The sequence below is a fragment of the Phyllostomus discolor genome, chromosome 2 (assembly GCF_004126475.2).
Source record: "Phyllostomus discolor isolate MPI-MPIP mPhyDis1 chromosome 2, mPhyDis1.pri.v3, whole genome shotgun sequence".
NCBI classification, from domain to species: domain Eukaryota; kingdom Metazoa; phylum Chordata; class Mammalia; order Chiroptera; family Phyllostomidae; genus Phyllostomus; species Phyllostomus discolor.
The window spans coordinates 174,824,205-174,852,064 of NC_040904.2; the positions used below are offsets into that span (position 1 = coordinate 174,824,205).

General features: G+C 37.5%; 1 protein-coding gene across 1 annotated transcript in view; it reads left to right on the forward strand.

Annotated features, from left to right (window-relative positions):
- LOC118498540 (sucrase-isomaltase, intestinal-like) overlaps positions 1 to 27,860 on the forward strand; it is a 52,316-nt gene that overhangs the window by 23,537 nt on the left and 919 nt on the right. The window contains exons 3-8 of the mRNA XM_036016738.1: positions 14,528 to 15,047; positions 17,393 to 17,495; positions 17,705 to 17,853; positions 25,295 to 25,463; positions 25,785 to 25,881; positions 26,558 to 26,670. Coding sequence (XP_035872631.1) covers positions 14,528 to 15,047; positions 17,393 to 17,495; positions 17,705 to 17,853; positions 25,295 to 25,463; positions 25,785 to 25,881; positions 26,558 to 26,670 — 1,151 coding nt within the window. The remainder of the gene's footprint in view (positions 1 to 14,527; positions 15,048 to 17,392; positions 17,496 to 17,704; positions 17,854 to 25,294; positions 25,464 to 25,784; positions 25,882 to 26,557; positions 26,671 to 27,860) is intronic.

Below are 27,860 nucleotides of genomic sequence, written 5' to 3' on the forward strand. Positions count from 1 at the left end.
ACTAAAAGCTAACCCATGAGGTTACCGATCATTTTGTACTTTTCAGCTGGAACAGTGTGAAAGCCTCTGCCTTGCAAGCACAACATGATGAGGTGAGAGTCTGTCTCCGAGGAGATGAGAGGAACATGCTAAGGCTTCAATGTACCATTATGTCAGCACTCAGCTCTAAACGGTGGTTTTAAGTATTATAATATTCTTAATGTTTTTATTCTCTTACGAGGTCTGTCCAGAATGTATCCAGCCATGTGCTATGAAAAACAGAGACCTTTATTGAAGAAGATACAAGATATAAGAAACATTGTATACAGGACAATGATACCTCAGTCCCCTTCAAAGTAGGCACCTTGGGACCTCACACAGTTCTCTTAATCACCATATGCAGCTGCCCCAGCATATTTTCCTGAATCTCATTGATGGTCTGAAATCTCTTCCCTTTCAAAGGTGATATTAGTTTGGGGAAAAGCCAAAAGTCACAGGGCACCAAATCTGGGCCCTAGAGGGGCTGAGTCACCTGAGTAATTTGATATTTTGCCAAAAAACATCTGCATGAAATGTGATGCATGAGCAGGTGCATTGTGGTGATGAAGCTGCCAGTCACCAGTTGCCCATAGTTGCAGCCTTCTGAATCATCTGAACAGTTTCCATGGAGAAGTGTTCAAGCTTAGTGCAAAATCTGATGCAGATTCATTGCACTACTTGCTCAGTCATTTTGAATGCGACAGCCATGCTGAACACATGCTCACTCAACAGTGTATATTGGCCCCACTGACTAGGACAGTGAAGCTGTCATTGTTCACGCATGTGCATTCTAGTCTACTCTCCTTGGCTGCCAGGTTACATTGATATTGTGTAAACTGTTCTTGTTACATTAACAGTGTTGGACTTTTTCCAGACAGACCTCATATACCGTTCTATTTATACCTGGAAATGATTATTAACTGTTCAAAAAAAAAAGACATGCAGATGTTAAAATGATTAAAAATAAAAGATGAAGAGTGAAAAATCCTTCAAATTTACCTGAAGATATTTCCCAGATCTGTGCCTTGCATCCATTAAATTTTATTCACACTTTACAAATATTCTTATTCAAACTTTAGAAATACTCTTGCACATCAAAAACCAATGTTAAATAGCAAAAGTATAATGTTTATAGATAATTTGGATTTTTGTTATTTTAAAATAAACACTTTTTGTAACAACAATGTATTACTTGAAGATAAATGTTATTTTTAAAAAGCCTATAATCTTCCCTTTTAAAATATTTTAAAAAGCAATTCATAAAACATAATTTTTAAGTATGACAGCAATAAGACTATTATATGTACTGATACTACTTAATTAAAATCACCTGAATCCTTTAGGAAGAAAAATCTGAAACTCTAATGAAGGAATAAAAGATGATCTGAATAAATATCTGACATTCCATATACTTGAATGGGACAAATTAGTATTATAGAAGTGTCACTTTTCCCCACATGAATCTGCAAATTGAGGCAATCCCTAAAAAATTATCAGCTGGATTTTTTAAAAGAATTTAGTAAACACATTATAAAGTTTAATTGAAAGTAAAAAGATCCATGAATAACTTAATCAACCTTTGCCAAGACTGAAGAAACTTGCCTTCCCAAATGGCCCTGTTTTTTACAATGATTTTTGGGGCAATGTATATACATGTATCCATGTACATGTGTAAATAATAAAATCTAATAATACACTGTTGTTGGAAAAAATAACATCTAAAATTCTAAGAGTATTTTGAGAAAACCAGTTTACTAGAAGCTTTCATTAGTGTTTCAGAAAAACCAGTTTACTAGAAGACATGAAACATTAAAACATTGCGGAAAATATATATCTCCACATGTGCCATAACCTACAGTTATTGCATGCATTATGAAGAAAATTCAACTTTCCCAGTGGGGCAGATATTATTTGGGCCACTACAGTCAGCTCCTGTGGGGTCTATGTTTGCTTAGCTAAACTAGCATCCTTTGTTTGAATTGAGGTCTCCTCAGTTTATTGTAGGTTGACTTTCACAGCATTAAACAGTGACAAGCTTGATTTTCACACATATGTGCGAACTGCCACAACTTTGATTTGCTAACAAGGGCTGCCTGCCCTGGTGAGAAATTTCACTGAATGATGTACCTGGAAGTATCAAGTTCTCACTTCAACTAATAAAGTGCTTAATTAATGAAGCTGCCAATGGCAATTTCATTCTGTGAAACACTGGATACTGTTAGACCTTTCACAAGACTGGAAAATAACCTTACTTTTTTCCATTGCAACACTTTCTTCTTACCTAAGAAGTCCACCTTTTAAAAGCCTTTGCCTCCCTAGTTTCTGGCCAAAGGTCATTGACAAAAGCCTTTGTTGGGTCCTCCTTTTTTAAGGATTTATTCTTTATTTATTACAAGGGTACTTCATGCGTACTGACAGTTATACTGTTCTAGGGTTTCTAACTAAAGAGTGTAAAAGAAATACTAGGACAAGTAATTTTTTTTTTAAAAAGACTTCTTTTCTATTTCTGTCGTTAGAAATTAGAAATATTGGGTTGGCCAAAAAGTCTATATGGTGTTTTCCATAAAATAAAAGGCACCTTTTTCATTTTCACTAATAACTTTTATTGATTTGGATATTTTGAGGATGTCAGTTCTCTCCCATGTGGTAGAACATTGATTGTACTCAATTAATGTCTCAGTTTGATTGCTTTCACCTTCAACTGGTCTACCCGACCATGGAGCATTGTCTAGCAAGAAATCTCAAGCATAAAACTTTGCAAACCACTTTTTAAAAAATTTTTAAAAATATTTTACTTATTCATTTTTAGAGAGGTGGAAAGGGAAGGGGAAGAAGACAAGAGAAACATTGATGTGCAGAAGATACATAAATCAGTTGCCCCTTGCACACCCCCAACTGGGGACCTGGCCCACAACGCAGGCATGTGCCCTGGCTGGGAACCAAACCAGCAACCCCTGCTCCCCTCCACCTCCTCAGTTCACAGACCAGCACTCAATCCACTGAGCCACACCAGCCAGGGCTGCAAACCACATTTGACACGTTCAATCAGTCACAGCACCTTCTCCATACACTGCACAAATCTTTTTTTGTGTTTTTAACTTTCTTCAAATAATAAAGGATAGTATGCTGAAAATATTGCTTATTTTTTTCCATCTTTAATATTAAAATGGCTACACAAAAATTCACTGATGTTGATCATTTTTTAAAGGCACATTGATATGGCAGCTGTCACAATATAATCTAACAAAATTGTTTCAAATGAAGTAAAGACAACTAAGCACTACTAGAGCCATCTTACAAAAAAAACTAAACAACCTTTTTGGACAACCCAATACATTTATATTTTTGAAAAATGTGCAGAGTGCCCTGGCAGGCATGGCTCAGTTGGGTTGGCATCCTCCCGCAAGCCAACGTCTCCAGTTCGATTTCCAGTCAGGGCACGTGCCTGGTTTGCAGGCTGTGTGCTCTGTCTGTGGTCAGGGCGCTTGCAAAAGGCATGCTGACTGATGTTTCTCTCTCACTCGATATTTCCCTCCCTCTCTATCTCCTTCCCTTTCTCCTTCCATTCCCCTCTTTCTGAAATAAAATAAAAATAAAGCATTTAAAAAATGCACAGAGAAAGTCTCATGTAGATTTTTAAACTTGAGATGTTGTAACATATTTCACATCCTCCTTTTTGCTAAAGATATATTATAAATATTTTCCCATGTTATTAAAAAGTGTTTACAGATGGGATATTAACAGCAAAATCATTTTTCATATTAAAGTACCATAATCTAGCTATTTTCCTGCTGCTGGATATTTGGTACTTTCAATTTTTGCTCTCATAATTTTGTAATAAAAAATGAAACCATTTCTTTAGTGAGGTGGGCAAATGAGCTATTTGCAATGTACGGTAATGGTAGAAATGAGAGGAGGTGCCTTGGACTATCACTGTAGTTACACTTTGGAATTAGTATGTTTTTTGCTTTAAGGTGAAACATGGCTCAGAGGCATAGCATGCACACTCATTCAGACTTGCGTACTTTGGCAGAATTCATTTCCTATGTCTCTTACCACGGCCTACAAACGTGAGGCAGCAGGACATGGAACTGGTAGTTGCAATTGGAGGAAAGTTCTAAAATATCAGTTGACCCAGGGAAGATGAAGCCATGAAGGCCCCAAGCTGGGGCTTTGGGTAGACACAGGAGGAGCAGGGTTAGGGTTAGGGTTAGGGTTAGGTAGACACAGGAGGAGCAGTGACTGAAATGGGGATCGAGGGACACTACTGAAATTGTTAAATCTTTAATGATAAACTGTAACAATTGGGGTGTGAATGATTGGAAAGTCAACTTGACTTTTAGCTTGAACGTTATTACCTCCCAATATTGTAAATTGGCAGTATTCATGGCCCTGATTGATTTTTAGGATTAGTTGTCTCACAGGTTAAAGTAAATATTTGTTTGGTTCATCAGGTGTTACCTTCCCGCTCAAATGAATATAAATAAATACACTCAATCAGTTTGTAAACATTTAAGATGGGTAAACTGCAAGGTGCCTTTGGTGGGAGAAGTATTGCCAAATAGATATTCTTTTCTCCTAGCTGCTTGTTCCAGGTGTATCTAAATATATCTTGACTTAAAAAAGCATGACTCCCTGTTACATACAGCTTTATTTTTTAAGAATGATCTCGAATGAGTTTTGTGAATGATTTGACTAAGGAAAGGAGACCATCAGAATTGTTGGTTAAAGTTTGACCAAAACTCAGTAAAGTTTATTATTTACCTGTGCCCGGGGAGTAGAATAAAAGAGTTGTTACTGACTCGAGGGGCGAGGAGGATTGACAGGCTCTTGAAAGGCAGGCCTGGAAAGGACATCACAAAGCCTGCAAGTGTGAAGTGGAATGTGCTGGACAAGACCTTGCAGGACAGTGCTGCTAGGGACTCCAAGACCTGGGGGTTTACAGAGTTTCAGCTTTCCTTCAGGTTTTGTTCTTTCCTTGGAGAATATGAGAGCGACTGGCAGGATATTCAGAAAAAGTGTTAAAAGAATAAAAGAACTGAACAAACAGTGCAGCAGATTCCGCACCCCCCACCCTGCTAAGAGTTAGATGTGCGGTTTGTCCCTTCTGCTCAGCAGCACCTCCTTACCGGGCCAGTGTAACACGGCAGTGAGCTGCGTTAGGTGTGCATCTGTGCCTTCTTAGGAGCATATTCCATTGTATCTCCCCTATCTTTTTTTCCTACCTTGGGGATTTGGAATGAAATTTATAATCTGTGTTAGTGATATAGTGTCCTTTTCAGCTAGGAATTGAAAAAAAAGGACAGTTAACTTTCAGTCAGTGTCATTTCTCATTTTTTGGCTAAAATAATTGATGTGTTTGAAGAAAATTCAACCAACATGCGAAGAATAGTAGCAATAACTTTAGCCTACTATTAAAGCTTAGACAGAAAGGTAATAGGAAAACAAGTACCAAATGAAAGTTTGAATCTGTCTAGGAATACACTGATGTCTTGTTACTATAACCTAATTAAACCCCCTGAATGCTACTGGACAGAGCTGTCCCTTGTGGACGGGACACCCACTCTCCTGGGAAATCCCCATTCACGGCACTTATCACCCTGCTTGGTCTGTAAGAGCAGGTTTGTGCTGTGTCCCCAGTATCTAGGCAGAATTTGGCTCATCGTAGGTGCTTAGTAAATACTTATGCAGTGACTAAATGTATATTTTGTAAATTTGTTTTCTGAGCAGAAACTACACCCTTAGGGAACATCATAATGAGAGCTATATGTAAATGTTATGAAGAGGATCTTTGGGTTGTGTAAGGGACTGGAAAGGATAAATGTGTATGCGTGTGCATGTTATCCCAGATTGATTATATTATCTACATGAGCATGATAAATAAAATGCTGTCACCTGTCTGCATTCTCATTCCTCCATCACCAAGTCACTGGGATATTAAGGGAACAGTTGGAAGCAGTTACTGATTTAGCCCTGACCTTCTTTTCCCATATCTGTTGCATTATGAGGTCCAGCTATTTTCCTTATTAGCCTATCTCCTTAATATTTCACTTCAATGTCTTTCTTATTTAGATTTAATATCCAAAATGCTCTCACAAGCAGGTTTTCCTACTTAAATATGCTGAACCCTAGAAATTGATAAATGTTTTTGATCTATATGTCAAAGTGAAAAATGAGAGATGCAGTATATTGGGATTTCTGGTTATATATGCTTAAAATAGCAATTCACTGTTAACTTGTATAAAAAATATGGTGCTTTATATAATCAGCATAATCTATTGATGAAATTGTCAGAAATGGGTGATTACAATCAAGTGAATAAATACATATCATAGCAAATATTTAAGATATTAAATTTTTATTTTAATTGGTGCTTTAAGATAAATTATTTTAATAAACTTTTGAGGAAGGATCTGATTTGTCCTTAGGCTTTGATATTATAAACAGTGATTATAACAATATACAAACCTTACAAAATTATGCAATTCTTTATCCTAAGGAATTGGGAGGTTACTGCAACTAATTAAAGATGATCATACATAGATTTATTTTTACACATCTGTTCCTTCCTTTTGATATATTAAGCAAACGAAAATAATTATTAAAATATGTAAATGCAGTTGGAAATTTTAAGTATAACTATAGGGTAAAGATAAATTAATATATGTGTACATACAATTTTGCCATCTAACAGAAAATACCACATGAGCTAAATAGTTATGGGAATTTTAAGTTTATGACAGGAAATTGGAATAAATGGTGTCATTACAAGTCACCTATTATTTTATTTTGTTTTAAAAAGTTAAAATTTATACATATGTAATACCATATATACAGATAGCATTTTTAGGCATATTTCTGAATTTCAGCCAATAATCCAGATATCAAAAATTCCTTTTAAAAACATACAGAATTTGACCCATGAGCAGGTGTAAAATTTTAGTAAAATATGTGCTATGAATAAATGTGTAGTAAATGGCCCTGACTGTTTCCTGCTTCCAAGTTGAAAGTTCATGACAAAGATGTGGTCCACTGTCCTCAAGGGTCCTGGTTGGGTCTATCTCAGCTGAAAAAATAAATATGACTACTTTGCCAACAAAAATAGTCAACTGGGTGATAAATGTGAATGCTATACTGACTGAGTGAATTTTTAAATGTCTGTACCTTGCGGGGCTCATAATTCCTTTAGAGAAGTTCTCTTGTATGTTCTTGGAATGCAGAGGGGTGTAGGCCATACATGCCTATCCTTGTAACCAAGGACTAGGCATTCTAAGGCTTTTTTCCTGCCAGCTGGACTTAGAAAAGATGGCACAATGATGTAGCTCAGATTTCTTGTACGCACATTTCAGCAGCCTTGTTTAACCAGGGAGGTATTGTTGGGCTTTGGTTCATATCTGGATCTGGGCTCTGCTGTTTGTTTCTTTTTTTTTTTTAAATATATTTGTTTATTTTTAGAGAGAGAGGGAGGGAGAAAGAGATGGAGAGAAACACCAATTGGTTGTCTATCACGCACACCCCAGCTGGGGACCAAACCCGCAGCCCAGGTCCATGCCCTGATTGGGAATCAAACCAGCAGCCCTTAGCTTTGCAGAACAATGCCCAACCAACTGAGCCACACCAGTCAGGGCTGGGCCCTGCTGTTTGATGCTGGGATTCTGAACTCCTCTATTCCATTCCGAATAATGCTGTGTCCAGGCAGAATTTATTATAAGGAACTGAGTTCTTGGGCAGCTACCAATGGAGGTATCATGATATTTGCCAACAGATTAAGTTTCCCAGTTAAGGTGTTTAAGAGATTCTTTTGTAAATATGTGAGAGGCAAGTCTGTCTTTGCCTTTCTCCTCTGCTTTCCACTGTTTGATGTCAACTGCCCCCCTTTCCCTGCCCTCATTTCTAGATCCCAGGCTTCCCCTTCTGATAATTAATTAATCCAGTCAGTTATTGTCATTGGACTGACTGGTGGAATGTCCTTTGCTTTCTTCTCCCAGGATCCTTTCTTTCCAGTTAGACAAGAAGTTGAACTGTTTCTTTCCACTTTATTAGGTTAAAATTACTTCAAGTAGAAATGCAACTCCTAGCCTTGATAATTCTGAAGATGAGACTTTCCGGTTGGGAGAAAATGTCTCATGCTGTGGTTGGTTAGTGAAGAGAAAGAACACTAGAAGATACCTTCCTAAATTTCACCGCATATGGAGTTGCCCATTTACTTATGTGTAGGATGACTAGACATTGTTGAATATTGATGAGTTATAAAATCTTGTGACTTTGGTTAACCTGAGTTATCTTCTCCCTAAACTCTTTCTCCCCCAACACTTTTATCAATCACCCTTAATGTATAGTGATTGAAATTTTTGCTCAACTATGAATGGTTAAAATACTCACAGAACCCGGAATTTCAAAGTTTTGAAAGAAAAATTATAATTCATTTGCAACTTCTCTTCACTAGTTCTTAATTCCTGAGGTAGGTCAAAAAACCTAAGTCATGTCAGATAAGAATCTGACTTTTCACTGAAGTTTGCCTTTTTATAGTAATGTTCTAACTATGCTCTTCATTCCAACCCCATGGAACAGGCAGGGCAGGTGTTATATGCATTTTATGGATGAAGAAAACTCAACTCATAGAGGTCCATTACTACAGCCAACAGAGAGCTGGATAAAACTCCAGGCCACCTGCATGCTAATCTCACATCTTTCCAGTACATGGAGTGCCAGCCTTTGGTAATCTTGTGGGAAGACTTCCAAGGAGTTATTTATTCTTGGCCTTATTGCTCTGTAGAAAAAATTCAAGGCCAAATGATTTATTCAGATTGTCCCATATAAATACATTGCCTGCCATGAACAAGCATCACTTCCTGGGACCATGGAGGCCATAGGACTTCTCCATTTTTGTTCCCTGATTCTGGCTGGTAAGGAGCTCACCTTTTGGTAATTTTTCTTTTAACAAATTTTAAATAAAAACTTTATACCAAAAAAACATGGTAAATCAACCTATCTAATTTTTCATATTTAATATCTCTTGTCCTTGATGGATTTCCAAAAGGAATTTAAGGGTTTTCTATTTATTAATAATGACAAATATTTTAATGTATGCCATGTGCTAAGCACAATACATGTAAAACAACAACTAACATGCCAAAAGAGATATGCCAGCTGCTGACTAAAAATCTTTACATGTATTAACTGATTTAATTTCTCCATGAGGCAGATGCCAGTTCTATTTGTGTTCTGCAGAGCAAAGTACTTTGTCCCAGGACATAGCTAGTAAGTGTTAGAACAGAGATTTGAGCAAGGATCATGTAGCTCCAGGGTTGGTCCAAGCCCTTAACCATGATATTTACATATTACATATTACTATATATTCTACATTAACTTAGTGATCTAAGTAACAGGCAGTTAGCTAAGAACTTATAAACTAAGCTTCATCATGGCTTGCTGTTTTAAATATGTGGCTTATCTAAAGTTATAGAGCTCCTAAGTTATCAGAGGCATGGTTGACCCTAGCAGCAACTCCCTAAGTTGACTCAGAATAACATAAGAGAACTCAGAAAGGATGGTGGCACAGTGATGAGTCCTTCAGTGACAAGCAGGAGAAATTGAATGCGGAGTTCAGATGGACAGAGAACAAATGAAGTAATAACTTGTGTAGGGAGTAATCTGATACATTTGGAGGATAAGCTAGGATAATGCTTAGATATCTATGTGTGAAGTTGTTTATTTCGTGATGTTATTTGCTTGGTTTGAATTTTGAAAAAGAAAAGTGAGATAATGAGTTTTCTATTTGTTGGAATTGGCATTTGGTTTTGTGGAAAATTGTAAGGACCAAACTGAATTACGTGATATAGAACAGTACGCAGTCATCTCATTGCAGTTTACATTCTGCTGGGCATATGCGACTCCTGGCAGTAGGCGGGTACCCATAGTTTCAGAGGGATTCTGAACATTTGTGTATGAGTATGTGTGTGCTGTGTGCAAATGTTTGTGTGCCTGTGGGCAGCCTGGTGAAGTATAACAATCCTTTCTTAGAAATGTTTTTAAAATACATAGGATAAAATAAAATACATAAGATTACAGGTGAAACTAATTATATTGAAAAACTCATAAAAATATTTTTTTAAATGTGTGGCACACCAATAAATGTGCTTCTTTATTAAATCATTAAATGACAGGAACCAGCATCTTGTCTCAAAACTACCATAATTTCAAAGTTATGGTAAATTTAACTAATAGTATCAGATATATACATGACTATAGCATGATACAAAAATATCTGAAATGTCTGATACTTATTTGTGATAAAGTGATGTGTATTTTGAATGCTGCTGTGGTCTGTTTGCCTGTTTCATAAGTAAAGGAAATGTTACATTTCAGTTAGAATTAATGGAAGTAGATATAATTTTCTTTTCCATTCAAGTTCATAAATCTCATTATATTTAGTTATTTGGAATCTTAAGTCTCTTATTCTACAGCAGTCTCTTCTACCACCTCCTCCCTTTCATGCCATTGATTTGTTGGGGGAATCAAATTATTATTTATTTTGAATAAAGTCCCACATTCCAGATTTGGCTGATTACTTCTTCATGGTGGTGTCAGTTAAAGTTCTTCTATCCCCAGTATTCTATTCCACTTACTTTTTATAACTGGACAGTATTTCTAGAGACTTGAATAAATTCATATTTAATAATTTTTTCCTGGAATACTTCACAAGTCATCCTGTGAAATTTCTGTGAAAGACTTCTCAGTGTATGATGTGGTGGCACCTGATCCTGCATTGGAAAGCCCCATCAACTCTTGTTTTATTGTTTTACTGCTCATTGATGATCATTATCTATATATATTATTTCATTGGAAGTTGCAAAATAAGGTCTAATTCTATAACTGGTAAGACATTTACTATCTGGGATTCAATTCTTAAAAAACAATTTTCACCATAAACTACTTGGTAATCTTGTAATAAGGTTTATATAAGGAACACAGGATAATGTATGATTCTTTCTCTTAAGTTATCACTTTTCAGTGTAATCAATATTCAGCTTTTGTCTGGGCAACCACACACAAACACACTATATATTTGTGTGTCTGTCCATTGAAGTGTCCTTTATCTTTTGGTTTATCCCATCTAATGCCATGGAGAATCACTTCCAGTTGGTGCCAGTAAGGTGTGATACTTTATTTCTTGAATATAAAGATATCTTAGGCTCCTCTTATACATTCCTTACTCTATCAGGGGTGTCCAACTCTGGGCAACTCTGGGCTACACTGGAAGAAGAAGAGTTGTCTTGGGCCACACATTAAATACACAACCACTAATGGAAACTGATGAACAACAAAAAAAAGGTTTTAAGTAAATTTATGATTTTGTGTTGGGCTGCATTCATACCCATCCTAGGCCACATATGGCTGTTAGGCAGCGAGTTGGACACCCCTGCGTGAGAATGAGTCACTTTCCCCAAGGAATGAGTCCTTTCCTTTTAATGAGGAGTGGCAGAGTGGCAGCTGGAAGACACAATGTTGGTGGTAGAGGAGCTTCTTGTTAACGCGTTGTCATTACTTCTAGTTTTCTCAGTGGACAGAGCTAGGAGATATGAATGTTTATAAAAGAGTATGAGTAGTCATTATTTCACACTAACTTCAAATAAAATTCTGATTAAGATTTTAAATTAAAAATGGTATAGTTTTTAATGGAAATATTTCTTGTGCTGAAATATTGTTTCTTAGAAACAGTAACATAATTACTTATTTGCTTTAAACTACAATGCATTTATAATACTTTCAAAATAAAAATATTGGTATTTATAATAACAATATGACCCCTGGATTCGTGTTAAAATTTCTTTGTGGTTTGCCCTTTAAATAAATAAATAAATAAATATATAATTAAAGATATAAAAATATTTGCTTTTTTTGTGTGTGGATATGGTACTAACATGATAAAATAAGCAGATATTCTGTTTCAGTATGTGTTAAATTTATAGCAATTTTTTAAACATTTCTTTTAAAATTAATTTTGTTCTTTTGAAAATTAAATTAAAACATTGACAGGACTTCAAAAAAACTATATAACAAGATATAGCTAAAGAGCGATCCTTGTCTTCTTCTCCTTGTTCCTTCTGTTCCCAAATGTGTAACTATTTTTGTTAGCTTTTACCCTTCCATCATTTCTATTTGATATTATAAAGAGATACAAATGTATATTGATACCTCCAACCTCATTTTTACAGAAAAAATATCATTCAGAAACACTGTCCTGAACCTTATTCTCTTCCTACTTAGTATAGTCTGGAGATTTCACTCTATAATATATAGAAGTTCCCTTATTTATTTTTTATAATTTCTCTGTCCATAACTTATCTAACTAGTCCTTTATTGAAGGACATTTTGTATATTATTTGCCATTATAAATGATACTTTACTAAATATCTTTGGGATAAATTCCAAAAGAAAATAGCATTTCTTGTAAAAAAGTTAAAGCATATGCAATTTGTTAGATATTTTGAAATTCTTTTCAACAGTGATGGTGCAGTTTTGCATCCCCACCGGCCATGTCCTGACGACAGTGCTCAGGTCCCAAAACAGCATACTTTCCAATTCAATAGGCACTTCTGAGGCACGTGTTCCATGGGATTCACTTGCAAAAATATAGTTTAGAAATCATTTATGATAAAATAAAAGAGATCAGAATGAAGAGGTGAATTGTATCTGTGTTCAGATATTTCACCTAACTTATGGAGAAAAAGATGAATAATCCATGCTATTTATTGTATTAGTACAATAAAACTCTCACAAAGAACAAAAGTGATGAAAGCGGCACCATCTGCAACACAAACCTAGAACTTTTATAAATAGCAAGCCACAAAGAAAAGAGAATGAAAAAATATACCAGTATTGTAGCATTTTTGAGGGTCTAATGTCTGATAGGAAAAAAAATGGACTCATTTGAAGTACCGTGTTGTAGGAGGTCTCTGTGGACACCCTCTCTCATGGACTGGGAGAGAGAGAGAGAGACCTGAGCCGAGAAGACCCCTCCTCCACCTCGGTTCCTGTCTCACTCACAAAAGAATAATTCAGTTGAGAGAAAACACATATAATGGAAATGACATAGCAAGCTTAATTATAAAACACATATGAGCACAAAGCTGCAAGCAGGCATCTAGCTAGTCTAAATGCCCCATGGGTAGAGGAAATAAAGTTAGTAGTTAGTGAGTTTGTTTTATACACTTAAGCCGAGGCTACAAGTAGGTACTTAGCTAATGTTAAGTATACTGACTACTGGGTTTTGGGAGTTATATACCTCAGCTGCCTTTTAGGTTCCCCCTCTGTCCCCCTTGGGAATAATGTCAGTTAAAAAGGCTTTCTTTTTCAGTTAGTGAAGGCTCTTTGTCTTAGTGAATTTGTTACAGTGGCTCTCTTTCCCAGCATAGAATCTCAAGGACTACCCCCTCCCCTCCTTCCTGCACAATTCCCACTTGTGACATTTGGGACAGCTGGCAATCTTAGTAAGATTGTTACAGAAGCTCCTTTTCTCAGCAGTCTCAATGGCTCACCCCTCCTCCTGTGTTGTTTTGCTCATAATGCTGGGGACACCCCGCAATCTTATTAAGCTGAGCTCAGGACTGCTGAGTTCATCGGTGAGACATGTCTCTCTTTTGCTTCTACCTTCCTGTATTAAGTTCTTTGTTAGATTGTAATGGCATTTATTCCCCTGCCTTTATTTCCCCTTTGGCTGCTCACTCCTAGCTGCTGCCTAACACCTGGATCACAAGAAAGATGAACAGGTGGGTCCTAGAGCAAATTAAGCCTGAAATATCATTAGAGGCAAAAATGACAAAACCGAAGCTGTCCTATTTCAGGCACATCATTTGAAGGCAGGGTTTTTTTTTTTAGAAAAGACAACAATGCCGGAAAAAGTAGAGGGCAGGAGGAAAAGAGGAAGACCAAACAGGAGACGGTGGACTCCATAAAAGAAGCCAGAGGCATGATAAGAGCTGAGCGGGGCTGTGGAGGGCAGGCCACGGTGAACATCACTCTGTCATGGGGTCTCTAGGGAACTGCAGGTGACTCAACAGCACGTGACAAACACAATATCTAGTTATTTTCAAGGAAACATGTATAAATACTTCTACACTATTATTTAATTAGAGAACTGACAACTACTCTCCAGTTTATTAATAAAGGAAAACATAGCAAACAGGAAAGGCAATTTTATGGACTTTTCTGAAATGTATTTGCTAAGATTTTGGAGATGGTAAAGACTGTACAGGCTTAGAATATTAGGAATGGTAAAGTAAAATGTTAGTGCTGCATTTTTAAGGGACAAGTTTTCTTTTTTGCTTTGTTTTCTTTTACCTAGGCTGACAAATATGTAGTACTGTTTAATATCTACTAACTATTCCATTCATAATATTGGCCCTTTGACTCTTTTTTTATATAGTTCTACCAAAGTCTCCTAATGATAAGTATGTTGTCTAGATATTTTTGCATTTACTTTGCCCTGTTTTCCTTCTTGGTTCAGTTCTGGTCCAGCCTGCTTGTTCAAGGTCATGCTTGGCATCTCTATCCCCGCAACTCCGTAAAGACTGTCACCCTGATCCTGGAGCTTCTGAAGCCAGTTGTCTGGCCAGGGATTGCTGCTGGTCTCCGTGGAAAACCCCAGGCGTCCCTTGGTGTTTTGAGAAGGTTGACTTGTGTTCTATAGTGCCTGACTCCCAACGAGTTGACTGTCATCCAGAGGCAGGGGCCAACAAGGCGGCCTGTGTTAAGCAGGGATGCCACTGGTGTGCTTCTGAGAACAGCACTGCTCCCTTTTGTTTCTATAACTCCAAAGAAGAAGCTACTTGCTCAGCGATAGTTCCCATTCAGAAACGCGTTGACTGCCACCCTCAGCCAGGAGCTTCCCGAGAAATCTGTGAAGCTAAGGGCTGTGTCTGGTGTTCTACAACCATTGCCAACGTTCCCTGGTGCTTCTACCCGGAGGATGGTCCACATGGCTACACTATGAAAGATGTTCCCCAAAGAACAGCCCAGGGATGGAGGTATATATTTTCTACAGCTTTTAATAACCACTTCTACCATCTAAAATTTCTTAGCCGCACCAGTTTGTGTGGTACACATATCACTTAAGAGATTTCATTCTATTTTTATTGGCTTTGTCCTGAGAACTCTGAGCCTTTGGCGAATCCAAAAGCCTAAAATACATGACTTTTTGCTTCCTAATCATTTTGACTTCTAAATCATTGTCAAGACTCCCCTGGTGAAGAGTAGGTTATACCTCTTTCTAGTTTGTCAGTCAGTCGTGTGGGCCCAGCCGGGGAGCCAGAAACACTCAGTGTTTGTATTTTGTGTGCTGGGACGATTCATTGCACAGAAGTTGAGCTAAGGTAAAATTTGTCTTTTATGATATCATGACAATCTTTTAGAAAGAAGCCTTTTCTTCTTTTTGTTGCATCTTTTGTGAAGCATGCCAGAGCACCTAATTTTCAGTAATATGATAGAGAAAGAATGAAAAATTGCTCCCGAACTGCAACTATTTCAGAACATCAAAAATTATGCTTTAGCATCGTCAGAGTACTTCCTCTGCTTAATGCATACAAAAATAACTCCGTCACACATGATAGGCTTAACTTTTATGAGAACAGAATAGATTGTCATTTTTCCTCCATCAAGTTCTTAAGGGGGAAAAAGGGGCACATTTAATAGGTTAAGTGTCACTTTAAAAAAATATATTCCTATACTGCTTTTTAGAGACCAGATCTTGATTTTGAAGATATGTTTTGGGGCAATGTACAGAATGTACACAATTATGGTTTTTACTTAGTTGGAGCTCAGCAGAGTATTATGAAAGTTGACTGTACTTCAATTTCTCTTTGGAATTTATAAGCTGTTTCTTTTTTACATTGTAAGAGCAGAGCTCGAAAATTATGTCAAAGTGTGTTTTCCATGTACGTATATCACCAGGGAGTGATATAAAATGTAATGCGGATGGTGAGAAGTAGGGATTTGGAGGCCCATTCTCTTTAAAGACAAAGATGAGAACTGCCTGTCGGGACCCTGGCCAGCAGCAGACGGGTGGGGCCTGGGCTACGAGGAGCTGATTTATGTCAGGGTGGACCAGGGTGGTCTCAGAATTATAACACATTCCAAAGTGAAAGAACAGAAAAAATATCATTACATTTTGTTTGTATTGCTTGTGGACCTTGCAAATGCTCTATGTGGAAGGCACCAGCCTATTTTATGGGCTCAAAAATAGAACTTGATTGAACTAACTAACTTACATTATATGCTGTTTTCTCTTGAGTTTTTACAGATTTTAGCAGAGACCATCATGGGAAATGTTTTGAAAACAGATTAAAATCTGAAATTAAAATAAAAAGAGCTCAGGAGGAATAAGAGCAGTGAATCATAAAATAAAACAAATAAATATCAGATAAATTAAATTATAACTATATTATATTCTGACTAGGAGCAAAGTGTAAACAGAAAGTGGAATTGCAAGAGAAGCAGAAACAATCTGAGCAATCCAGGGAGACTCCAAATGCAGTGTCTTTGCCGTCCGGGCAGCCTTTGGCTTATTTGTAATGTTCACTTGATCTGGCACTCTCCTCTGGGCCCGGGAGATCTCGTTATGTCTCAGTTTGACCATCAGATCATTTTGCTTGCTGACCTTATACAACTCCTCAAATACTAGTGGGTTCTTTGTAAATTAGGAAAGAAGGTTCAACAGCAAAACAATGTCAGTATGTGGTGGTGCCTTTCCATGCTAGACCCCAAACGGTGGGCCTAATCCAGAATGTAACCAAGGAAATGGGCCTCTCTCCTTGAGTCTAACATTGGAAGGCTTGGTGGGAGTGGATGATAGTGGTGATGGTGTTGACTGGAGATTCTGGTAGCTGGAAGTGTGTAGTAGTTTCATATACATTCGTGTGGGGTGAGGAGGGAGGACAGAACTGGGAGGAGAGGGGCTGTGCTCAGGGTTGTAGGTACACAATTGCCTATTGATTATTTCTAAGCTTGGTTTTTAGACGCCATTGACAACCATTCTGATTGAACATGACAAGAGATTTCGTTCTACTGCAAGGCAGAGTACATGAATATCAACTAAGTCAGGTGGCCATGTTTTGTATTTTGTTGCTGCAGCTTTTCCTATTTTTAGAGATGGATTAGGAAGGAAATTAGTTGATTTTCCTTATTACCACTCCAGTATTTCATATCTACACCTCAGTGTTTCTGCTGTTAGTAAAACAGTTGTTATCTGAGTTTTCCTTTCCTTGAATGTAAAGTTGTTTATCTCTCTGTTAACATTCTTTTTACCTGAGGAATTCCACTCATTGTAAAAATAAATATGCTTTACTTGGGTTAATAAAATTGGTTTATCTTCTAGATTAACATTAAACAAACGTGGCAATATATCCCTCTTTGGAAATGATATTTCCCCCATTGTGATGGATATAGAGTTTCATACCGAGGATCGGCTCCGATTTAAGGTGGGTGTAGCTGATGGTCTGCATTTTTCATTAATACAAAGCTTATTAATGGAAAGTTTTAAATGTCATAACATTATTTGATTAAATACCTCACATAATATCCTGATTTGGAGGTAACTACAATTTGTCTTTTTACTTATTGGTAAATCTTATTGCAATTAGATTATTTTTAAAAATCAATACACTATGTTCTATCTAACCTGTTTTAGATTTATGATCCCAATAATAAACGATTTGAAGTTCCACTCAATATTGAATCCTCCTCAAATGTGCCTATTGAACCCAACTATGATGTTGAATTTGTAAATGATACAGTCCTTCAATTCAGAGTAATAAGAAAGAAGACAAGGACAGTATTGTAAGTACTATTCATATTAATATGCTCTTAGTTTTGTCCTTAGAAACAACATGTGGAAAAGGTATGGAGCATATGAGATGAGCAAGCTTAGAATATTAGAAATATGAAGTTTAACTTAAAGCTATGTTTTAGTGTTGGGCATAAAAAATATTCATTTACTCTCATCTTAAATTGTGTATTTAGGAGAATTAAATTATAAGGAATTGAATTATAAGCTATTTTCAATTTTAAAATTCTGTGTTCCCTTTCAGAATTTAATTTTGTTGGACTGGTACATGGTACATATTCTGGTAATATCAGCTGTTATTATATTTATTGTTTCTACTATTAGTCATTGATGATATTTTTGAGCATTAAGATAATAAAAAACACATATCTAATAATGTAAAGTAATAATCATTTTTTTATTAATTTGTGTCTTATTATTATGCAAAAATGCAAGTATAGTGCCAGTATTTGCTTTGGATTTCCATGTATATCTATATCATCCTGACTGTTCAATTCCTTTCAAGGTATATTGGCCTTGAATTAACATGAATTATAATGTGGTAATGTCTATATACACAGTAAAGCTATCCTTGGTTCAATAAGTCAGATGATCAGCTTCTGGTTCTAACAGCACTGCCACTCCCAGTGCTCATGCCGCCCACTCAGCCATGTTTACTCTACGAGGCCACACTGAGTTCCTGACTGAGGTGGGTTTTAAATGGCCCCAAATACTTTGTAGCCCTTTCTGGTCAAGAGATGAGGTCTGTTTCCCCACCTCTTGATTCTGGGCTGGTCCTGTTTTATGCTTTGACCAATAGAATGCAAGAGAAATGACATGTGACTTCCAAGATCTGGCCCCAGTAGGCCTTACAACTTTCTTGCTCACCCTCTTGGACCATTTTTAGCATCATGTGATAAAAGTCTACATAGAAAGAGAGGCCCAGCCGTTTCACTTATTCCAGCCATTCAGGTGAGTCCCCTGTCTTATGAGTGAGACCCTGCTATGCCATCCAACCACGGCTAGGCTGACATCTGGTTCCTTTCTGACCACAAGGTTCACCAATCCCAGTTTATGTCCATATTAGAAGTAAGACCAGAGTCATTGCCTACTAAATGTTCATACTAAATTTTGGAGTAGCTTGTTATGTAGAAATTAATAACTAAGAGGAAAATGTGTTATAGTAGCATTCCCTAGCAATGGGCTGTCATTGGTAACAAAAACAAATCATTTGTCACTGGCTTTGAGACCCAATGACAAGCAGAGGCTGGAAAATGGTGAAGAGGTTTGTGGGGTGGTGACCAAATTGTTAATGGAAGCTGAAAGGATGGCTACCCATGTTTTATACTTTTGTCTATGGTAATTTCAAAGCTAGAAGAGGTATCTAGTGAACTTGTGTATCTGACAAAGGAGATTTCTAGGAGATTTCTAACTTGCCTGTTAGACAACAGGAACTTTACTGTTCTGCTAATCCTTTGACCTTTCAATGTTCAGAACCTAACTTCATGCTTCCACATCCTGCCCACATCCCCCATAGCCCTCATTTATGGATCCTATGTCAAGCCAAACTGGACTGCTGTCTTGCTATTTCTTGGACCTACCCTGACCTTTTCTTTCTTCCTTCCCACATTTATTCAGACTATTTTCTCTTTCTTGAAAGCCTGTCTCTCCTGCCTCTGCTTATCACAATTCTTCCCCAGTATAATCTACTCTTTTTATAAAGTTTGCCTGATGATACTTCCATACATGGAAATGACCTCCCTTTCTTTTTAACTTAAAAAGAACCAAATCTGTACTTTTCTTTAAACTCCTATACTATATAACATCATATTCATTTCATCTTACTATCTTATCTCCCTCTGGGTATCAATTTCCTTTATGGCAGAATCCATGTCTGGTTCATTGTTACGATTTTTATATTTTAAAGCAAGCCGCAAATGTTCAATAAGTAAATATCAGTGAATTCTTACTTGTCCACTCTCCTGTAAGTACATTTTAGATGTGCTGAGAAATAGCAAGACACAATTAGACTGTAATTAGAGGAATATGGTGTTTCTTCACCAAAACTGAAGAGAGTGCAAAAAGTGTCTTAAGAAAGAGGGTGTGAGCAATTCCAACAAATGCTGCTGATAGATTAAATTGGATGGAGACTGAGAATTGAACATGGGTTACACCAACATAGTTCATTCCTCATCTTTAACAAACTTTTTTATTGCGGTGAAGACACTCACCCTGAGACCTGCCCCGTTAACCGTGTCCTCACTGAGCAGTGTGGGTTGGTGACCACAGTCCAGTGTGGTGGAGCAGGTCTCCAGAGCTCAGTGTTCGCCTCAGCAGCAGCAGCTCCAGGGGAGCTGGGCGAGGGTTCAGTGAGTGTGGGGAGTGAAGTTGAAAAGACTGAGGGTAAACGGCTGCTTTGGAAAATGTAATTTTAAGAGAAATGGAGTGAAATGAGGTCAGGAGAGAATGTGAGGGTTTTTTTTCTTTTAAGATGAGAAAAATAGTGATGTGTTTCTATTTTGTTATGAAAGATGGTGTAAGAAAAAGCAGAGACAAGGCTGGAGTCAGTGAGTCACTGAAGGAGTTAGTCTGAGGAGCACAGGCAGTCCATTCATCCTTCCAGACCGGGAGGCCGAGCTAGAATACACAGGCCCAGAGCTGTCGGCCTGGTGGCTGCTCCAGGATGGAAACCAAATGCTTTTGAAATTGCATAGCAACACGTGTTGGGGGTCCAATGCATTTAGATTGAGGGCTGAAAAAGAGTGATGAGGGTCTAGCCTGTTTGTCCTGTCCTTCCACCTTTTAGGCAAACGTCCCAGCTGCCTGAGGTCTGGTTGTTGAGGCCATGGGTATGAGCATTGCTTTGGTGCCCACTCTGGCTGAATGGGAGCCTGTGGAAGCCAGCTGCCCTGATGCCCAATGCTCTGGTGTGCGCTGCAATTCATGTTTGTGGTAAACACCACCTTCTCTATCCCCGTACCCACCCACTCCCGTCAGACAGCTTCGTAGAGAGAGCTTTCTCCAGGGACGTGAGAGTTAGCATACACCCAAGGAAGAGTGAAAGATTCAGCTTCTTATCACTCTGTATAAAACTTTCCAAAATAATAAATGCTCAATACACTTTGTTGCACCCTGTGTTTTCTTCAGGTATATATTAAAAAATATTATTTTCTCAACATCCACTTGGTGTTTGTCATTGGGGATAAGGAATAATAAAGAAAATGCTACCCACTGTCAATAGGACTAACTAGAACAGCCAAGAGAATGAAAGAAATGCAAAATAAAGGTATGAGGAATGGAAAAGGAAATTTAAATTCTGACAGGACAATAAGGTTTCAGGGAGGAGTTGGTTGTGGTGAAGCCTTTTTTGTTTAAGGGAACTATAAAAGAAAGGCACAAAAGAATAAAAAGACTGGATGTCTTCTGGTTTAAAAAGACTGGTATGATAGGAGATACAAGGAGGAACTATGACATGGTTTTATAATGTGAATCAGTACATAGCTCATGTGATGGTGTAGGGAAGGAAAAGCTTCCCTTGACGCTCTTAGGGTTCCTGGCTGGGACTGAAGAGTAAACTGACAGATTAACAGGAGAAAAGCATAAAACATTTTTGAATTTGTGTATGTTACATGAGAGCTTTCACAAGAGAATGAAGACCCAAAGAAGTGACAGAGCAGGAAGCTTTTATACATTTTAGACAAAAAGACAATAACTTTGTGAAGAATTGATAAGACAAGACAGAGAGGTTGTGACTGGGGGTTAGTCAATGGTAAAGAAGTAGCTAGGAGATAAGGGTCAGTTTAATGACATTTATTTATAGATTTTTCTGGCCCCAAATTCCCTGTCTTTGGTGATAAGAATGTCTTCCTTCCTCTAGTCTAGGTACAGTGTGGGCATCTTTCACATGGGGGATTCATGACACATTTCAAGGAAGAACAGTGAGCAGGAAAAGATTAGAGTAACTTTTCTGTTTCTACCACTTTTCCAAACTCTTCAGCTTAAGATACGCAGTATGCCCAGGCACTATATTTTGGGTTAGCGTGTCCTGAGCCTCGGCAATAGAGGACTCAGGAAGTGGAGGTGGTGCAGGGTCCTGCATGCCCCATTACCCTATTTTCTTCAGTTATCACCCACTCACCAGCTGCTGGCCTCGCAGTCATTGTGTGAACTGATCTGACTCTGGTGGAAACACTCTATTTTAATCTACCCTCCAGGGCATAGTAGTCACGAAGTCCTTCTTCCCTCCATTCTCTCCTCTGTCAGATGTTTATTCGATACCTCTTAGATGACAACATATTCATTTTTAAGAGCTATGCAGCAATTTTAATGGTTCATTAGTGATAATAATTTATTCCATTTTATAGCAGTAATCTTGAGTTAAAAATGATTTCTTTAAATGTATTAAAGAGAGTGTGGGGGGTGAGGTGAAGACGTTGTGGTGCTATTGATATTTCTTTTGAAGTTCTAGGGAGATCCTTCTACTTTGAATTAGCAAAGATTGCTTCTAAAAGTTTATTTCATACCAATAGCTTTTATAATAAGTAGGACTGAACACACCAGTATCAATTTATAGTAAACGGGAATGTGTCAACGTTAAACCTTAGGACTTTGAGTATTATGAATAATGTGGTTGTAGATATTCTGGAAAGTACTCAATACTATTAATCTTAATACACGTGATCAGAATTCCATCATCTGTTTATATATCTGAAAGATATGCCTTGCCTAGACCAACTCTTTTCCCCCATTCCAAAAAGATATTTTTTCCCTTGCACAAGCTGTAGCATGTGCCACTGTGGTTAGTTGAAAAGTGAGATTACCTATAAAGAATTTCTGATGATAAATGTATTACGGAGAGCTACCTCTATGGTAAAAAAACAAACAAATAAGATAATGAGGAAGTTCTATTTCACTTTTTATGAACTTTAATTTTTAACTGATCTACTCAGTGTTCTTGATAAAATTTTTTAAAGGGAAAGTAATATGGTATTTAATTTTATTTTTCATCTGATATTATTTTAATCACACTAAAATTATTTTAGTTTTATTTGAACAATGAGAATGCATTTGAACAGTGTATTTGAATGTCATTTTAAAGCTCAATCAACATTGTTTGCATAATGCTATATCTTTTACTTATTATAGTCTAGTTATTCTATTTTTAATGTTTAATGTAGGTAATTTCTAAATAAACAATGAAATGTTTCTTTATTCAGAAACTGTTTCCTTCTTTTGCCTTATTTTATAAGCATAAATATATGTTATATATAATTATATATATATATATATAAAATCAGTGTTCATGATTCATGGAGGGGAATGAGAAATGGGAATGAATATTTGTTAACATGGCTTATGAAAATCTAAGGACTGAGTACCCTCTGAGTGGTGTTAACCTTTTTAGAACATTGGGGATCATAAGAAGAAGCAGAAGATAAAGGACTGACACAGTTTATGCCTCTCAAATCAGTCATTCCAGTCTTAGTAAACTGCTGATAACAACTCACAATGTGCCACAAACTTCTGACAACCCAGTTCTTTCAGTGATTAGATTTTTAAAATTTTCTGCCTAAGGAAAAGGGTATAAATGTGCGTGTAATAGAATACATAGGAGGTTGCATCTAAGGTTTGTGGTTAGAACTAATGAGACCTGTAGCAGGTCTGAGTTCTATTGCCTTACATAAATAAATGACGCTTTAGATAAAACCAAGAAAACCACATGCTTCTATAAATAGTAGCATAGACTGATATTTGAAGAATCATTTGATAGTGTACTACTAAAGCTTAATTGATACCTTTTTTTACATTGAAAAGTCAAAGCCAACAGATTTTTCTGAGAGATAAGGTTACCTTTAAGGTTTATGGCAAATTGAGCTAGAAAATAATTCCTTTCCTCTAAGAAGTGGTTACTCTTCCTTAGAGATAGGCTCCATTATGGCTATAACTGCTGTGGCCATGTTGAAATGCTTCCATGATAGTTAATAGCCATTCCCTGAGCCAGTCCCGTGTCCCTTCTGCTATTCTGTTGCTTTCCTTAGCCCCTCCAGCAGGACCCTCAGGTCTCCCTACGTCTTTTAAATGGCTAAGACCTGTCATCTCTGGGGTCTTCGGGTCTCTGATTCAGCCTTTGGTCCACAGGGGCTGATTGCTCACCATGTGCTGAGCTAATTTTTAATAATTTGAGTATATTCCTTTCAAAATCTAGGTAATTTTTAAAGTAATTTTTAAACAAGTTTTCTTGTTTATTAGGGTCTGAAAATGCTGCATTCAACTAAGAACACAAGAAAAAAAGATAGTAAAGGCTTTTTCCTATGCGGAGCCAAGTTGACACCTACTATTACTCTTCATACACTGTACCTCACCTGCTCATCCTATTTTCCCCGAAACCTCCCCTTTCTGGGGCTGTGACTTGTGCCCTGTTCTGCTCCTATAGCAACATGTATTTACTTATCTCCATGTATCCCACTGTGTTGTAACTACCTAGTTGTCCCCAACTCTTATTCCTTGGAGTATTTCTCCAGTGCCCAGTGCAAGACACTCAGTAAATCATCCCTGAATGAGAGGGGGAGGGAAAAGAGAGTATGAGAGAGAAACACTGAAAAAGCAACAATTTTCAATAAACATAGTTAAGTGTTGCTACTCAGCAGGGCATGAGAACTCTCCTCTGGCGGGGAACTTAGATGCACCCACCTGCCTCCCCTGTAAACAGGTCTAAAAACTGGAGCATGGGAGAGACTGGGATGAGGTCAGTGGGTCTGGGCACAGGATGTGGCCTCCCACCTGTGATTGCTGTGCTGTCACCACCTCCACCACCCCTCTCTCCCTTCCCTTTGACTTAACCTTGGCTTTCACAAGGTAAACAGGTGTTCTAGAACAAAAGATTTCAGAAAATGTCAGTGCTGCAGTCAACTCTCAGAGATTCCCTCTGTATTGCTCCTTATTAAGAACTCTGAAAAAGTTCTGCAGAAGAGAAATGTAGCTCAACATTTCCCAAGTTTTATTTGAACACAGACTACTTTTATTTCAAGAAAGACCTACTTCCATCTCAACAGATAAAATGCTGCACAAAAATTTGAGCAGCAAAACTGACTGAATCTTGGCACTGTTATTTCGGTAATTTTAGGCAAGTCATGTAACTTGACTCTGTTTGAGGCTCAGTTTCCTCATTTATAAAATGGAATAATAATGCCTTCACAGGGATATTGTGAGGGTTAAGTGAAATAGCACATGTTATACCCAGCATTTAGCAAATATTCAGTAAACATGAATTACCATTCCCTCAGATCCCCCACATTCCATTTTTATTTTCTCCTCCCCCTTTAAGCTAACTTTATAGGATTTTTCTTTTTGGACTGGAATTTAATGGAGAAAAGAGTTTTTATGAAAGTTCCACAAACTTTTTTGAAATAAAAAAGCCACCCAGTCACTGTCTTTCTGCTTCTCTGTCTGGCACAGGTGGGAAACAACTCTCGGAGGCCTGATATTTTCTGACCAGTATATGCAAATGATGACCTCTGTCCCGTCCACTTCGATCTATGGATTTGGTGAACATGAACATCCATCCTTTAAGCATGACATGAATTATGTTAGATATGGAATGTTTTCCAGAGATCAATCACCAGGGGTAATGTGTGAATAGAGATTCTTACTACTAGGAGTTTGTTTGTTGAAAGAGAAAGAGGACATGAATAGTAAGAATAATTTTCTATAAGGTGCTATAAATGTACTCTCAGAAATCATTTTGGTTTATACTTAAGTGGTGATAAAGGCAAGTTTGAAATTTTACATGTATTCATGTTTTCATTAGTTTGTCTTTTACCCCCATAACATATATTACGCATTTTTTCTTTTTTGACATCATTAATTGCTACTGGATCTCACTGAGATAGGATAATAAAAAATTCCAATAAATCATAAAAACACCATATTTCTTTTTGTGTTGCAGGCATTTAGCAATCTCTATGGAGTTCATCCTTTTTATATGTGCATTGAGAAAGACTTTAATGCTCATGGTGTTCTCCTCTTGAATTCCAATGCCCAAGGTAATGTGATTCTCTGGTTAAATCCTAAAACAGCAAGTGCATAATGTAAATGCTATTTTTGCCCTTTCTCCCTTTAAAACATTCCTATTAATTAAAACAAAATAGAGTGAGAGATTATTTATAATTTAATATTTTGCTTCAAAATGGAAACTTTTTAGTGAAAAAAGTCATCCTAATAAATTGCAAAATACTATTAAGACACACAGTACTAAAGACACCAGAAGCCCTTGAACAAGCAATGTTAGAAATTTCACAGTAACGCAATGTTGCTGGATCTGCCATATAATCTCAGCAATGTAAACATTGCAAAGTCCTCCTTTCTGCATTTAACTAGTCTAGAAATATTTGAAATGCATTACCTGTGTAGCAGCTTTCCTTAATTTTGCGCCTCAGGTTTAATGAATCTCTCTCTCTGTCGTGTGTGTGTGTGTGTGTGTGTGTGTGAGAGTGAATGCAATGATAGATATAACTGATGTGAACTCTTTAGAAAAGAAAACCATGAACACACAGCCTTGGAAAATCCTGGCAGACACTCAGATGCTGTCCGAACTATCAATAGTGCCTAGTATTAGATAATCAGCCTTGGTAGCGTCTAAATGGTAAACATTATTAAAATAGTGGTCTCTTCCTCTTATATTATTTGTGCTTATTCTCTATTTTGCTTTGTTCTCTTCAGATGTCACTCTGAGCCCATTTCCGTCTTTAACGTTCAGGACCATTGGAGGAATACTTGATTTCTACATGTTTCTTGGCCCCACTCCTGAAAACGTTATCCAGCAGTACACAAAGGTGAGTACAGTACTGTAATCCACAGTCACATTGTCATTGTCCTGGCTCTGAGGAAAGGAGGAACAATTAACACCCAGTCCTTTAACACTTGAATCTCCTGGCTAATTGTTCCTATACTTAGGCAAAGCTTTCTGCCTTGGTTATAATTTCATCTCAGCTGTTACTTCTGATCTGTCATACTCTGTGCCACTTGACTCTTCTCCCAAAAGATTCATCTCCTGGCCACTTGGTTCACTGGGGCTTAAGAGAACTGGGTTTTGAGGAATCCATGTTTGCAGGAAAACCTTCTAATGGGACAGAACTCATGAGAAACTACCCAGTAGTGACCTTAGTTTATCATCTGTACTCACCTTTCTTTTTGCTCTTCTTCTAGATCTTTTCTTTTTAGATATAGGGGGAGACACTTCACCTCTGTCCCCCTCCCCTATATCTACCAGGCATTTGGTATACAGATGTAGCCAATGTACACTGCCAATTCATTGCTCATTCCCCATCAAACCTGTCATTTCTTGAAAGATCTCTCTAGGGTGAACTGGTCAAATACCAAAATCCATAGGGATATCTGCAGTTCTAAATAGGATACTTTGTAATTGAGTAACTGTCTAACAAAATAATTGTAGGCTTTGTAGGTGGATAGGAAAGGTCAGGTGTTCTGGGCCAGGGAAGAGCCTTAGCAGAGCTGTTTCAATAAGTTATGGTTGTCACTGAATCTGATCAGCAGGCAATTCAAAACGCAATGACAAAGACCTTTGCTGTGATAATCATGGGAAGAGGAAATATCCTACCAGGAGATTTCTCAGTTCTCTCAGAGATCAGGGTGTGCCTGACGAGGTGCCTGGGCCAAGCGGGAACAAGGCCTGCACTGAATTTTGTGGTTTCAAGGGATCCCATAAAGATGCATCTCTTCTCTTTTCCAAAGTTGACAGAAACTTCTCTGTGGGGTTTAGAAAAGACAGGATTGAGAATGGACACAAGAGGGGTTGCGGACAGGGCTACATAAAGCTAACAGTGACAGTCATCCTCCTGTTTCTTGTTGCTTCCTTATTTCAGTCCTTCCTTCCAGGGGCACCTACAGCAGGGGGTTGGGGAACGGAGTGGTGACCCATGCACCCAGCCCCTCTTCCTAGAATAACTGTGGTTTGATTCCCAAAGCCTCTAGAATAATAGCTGGCAAAAGTGGTAACAAGCAT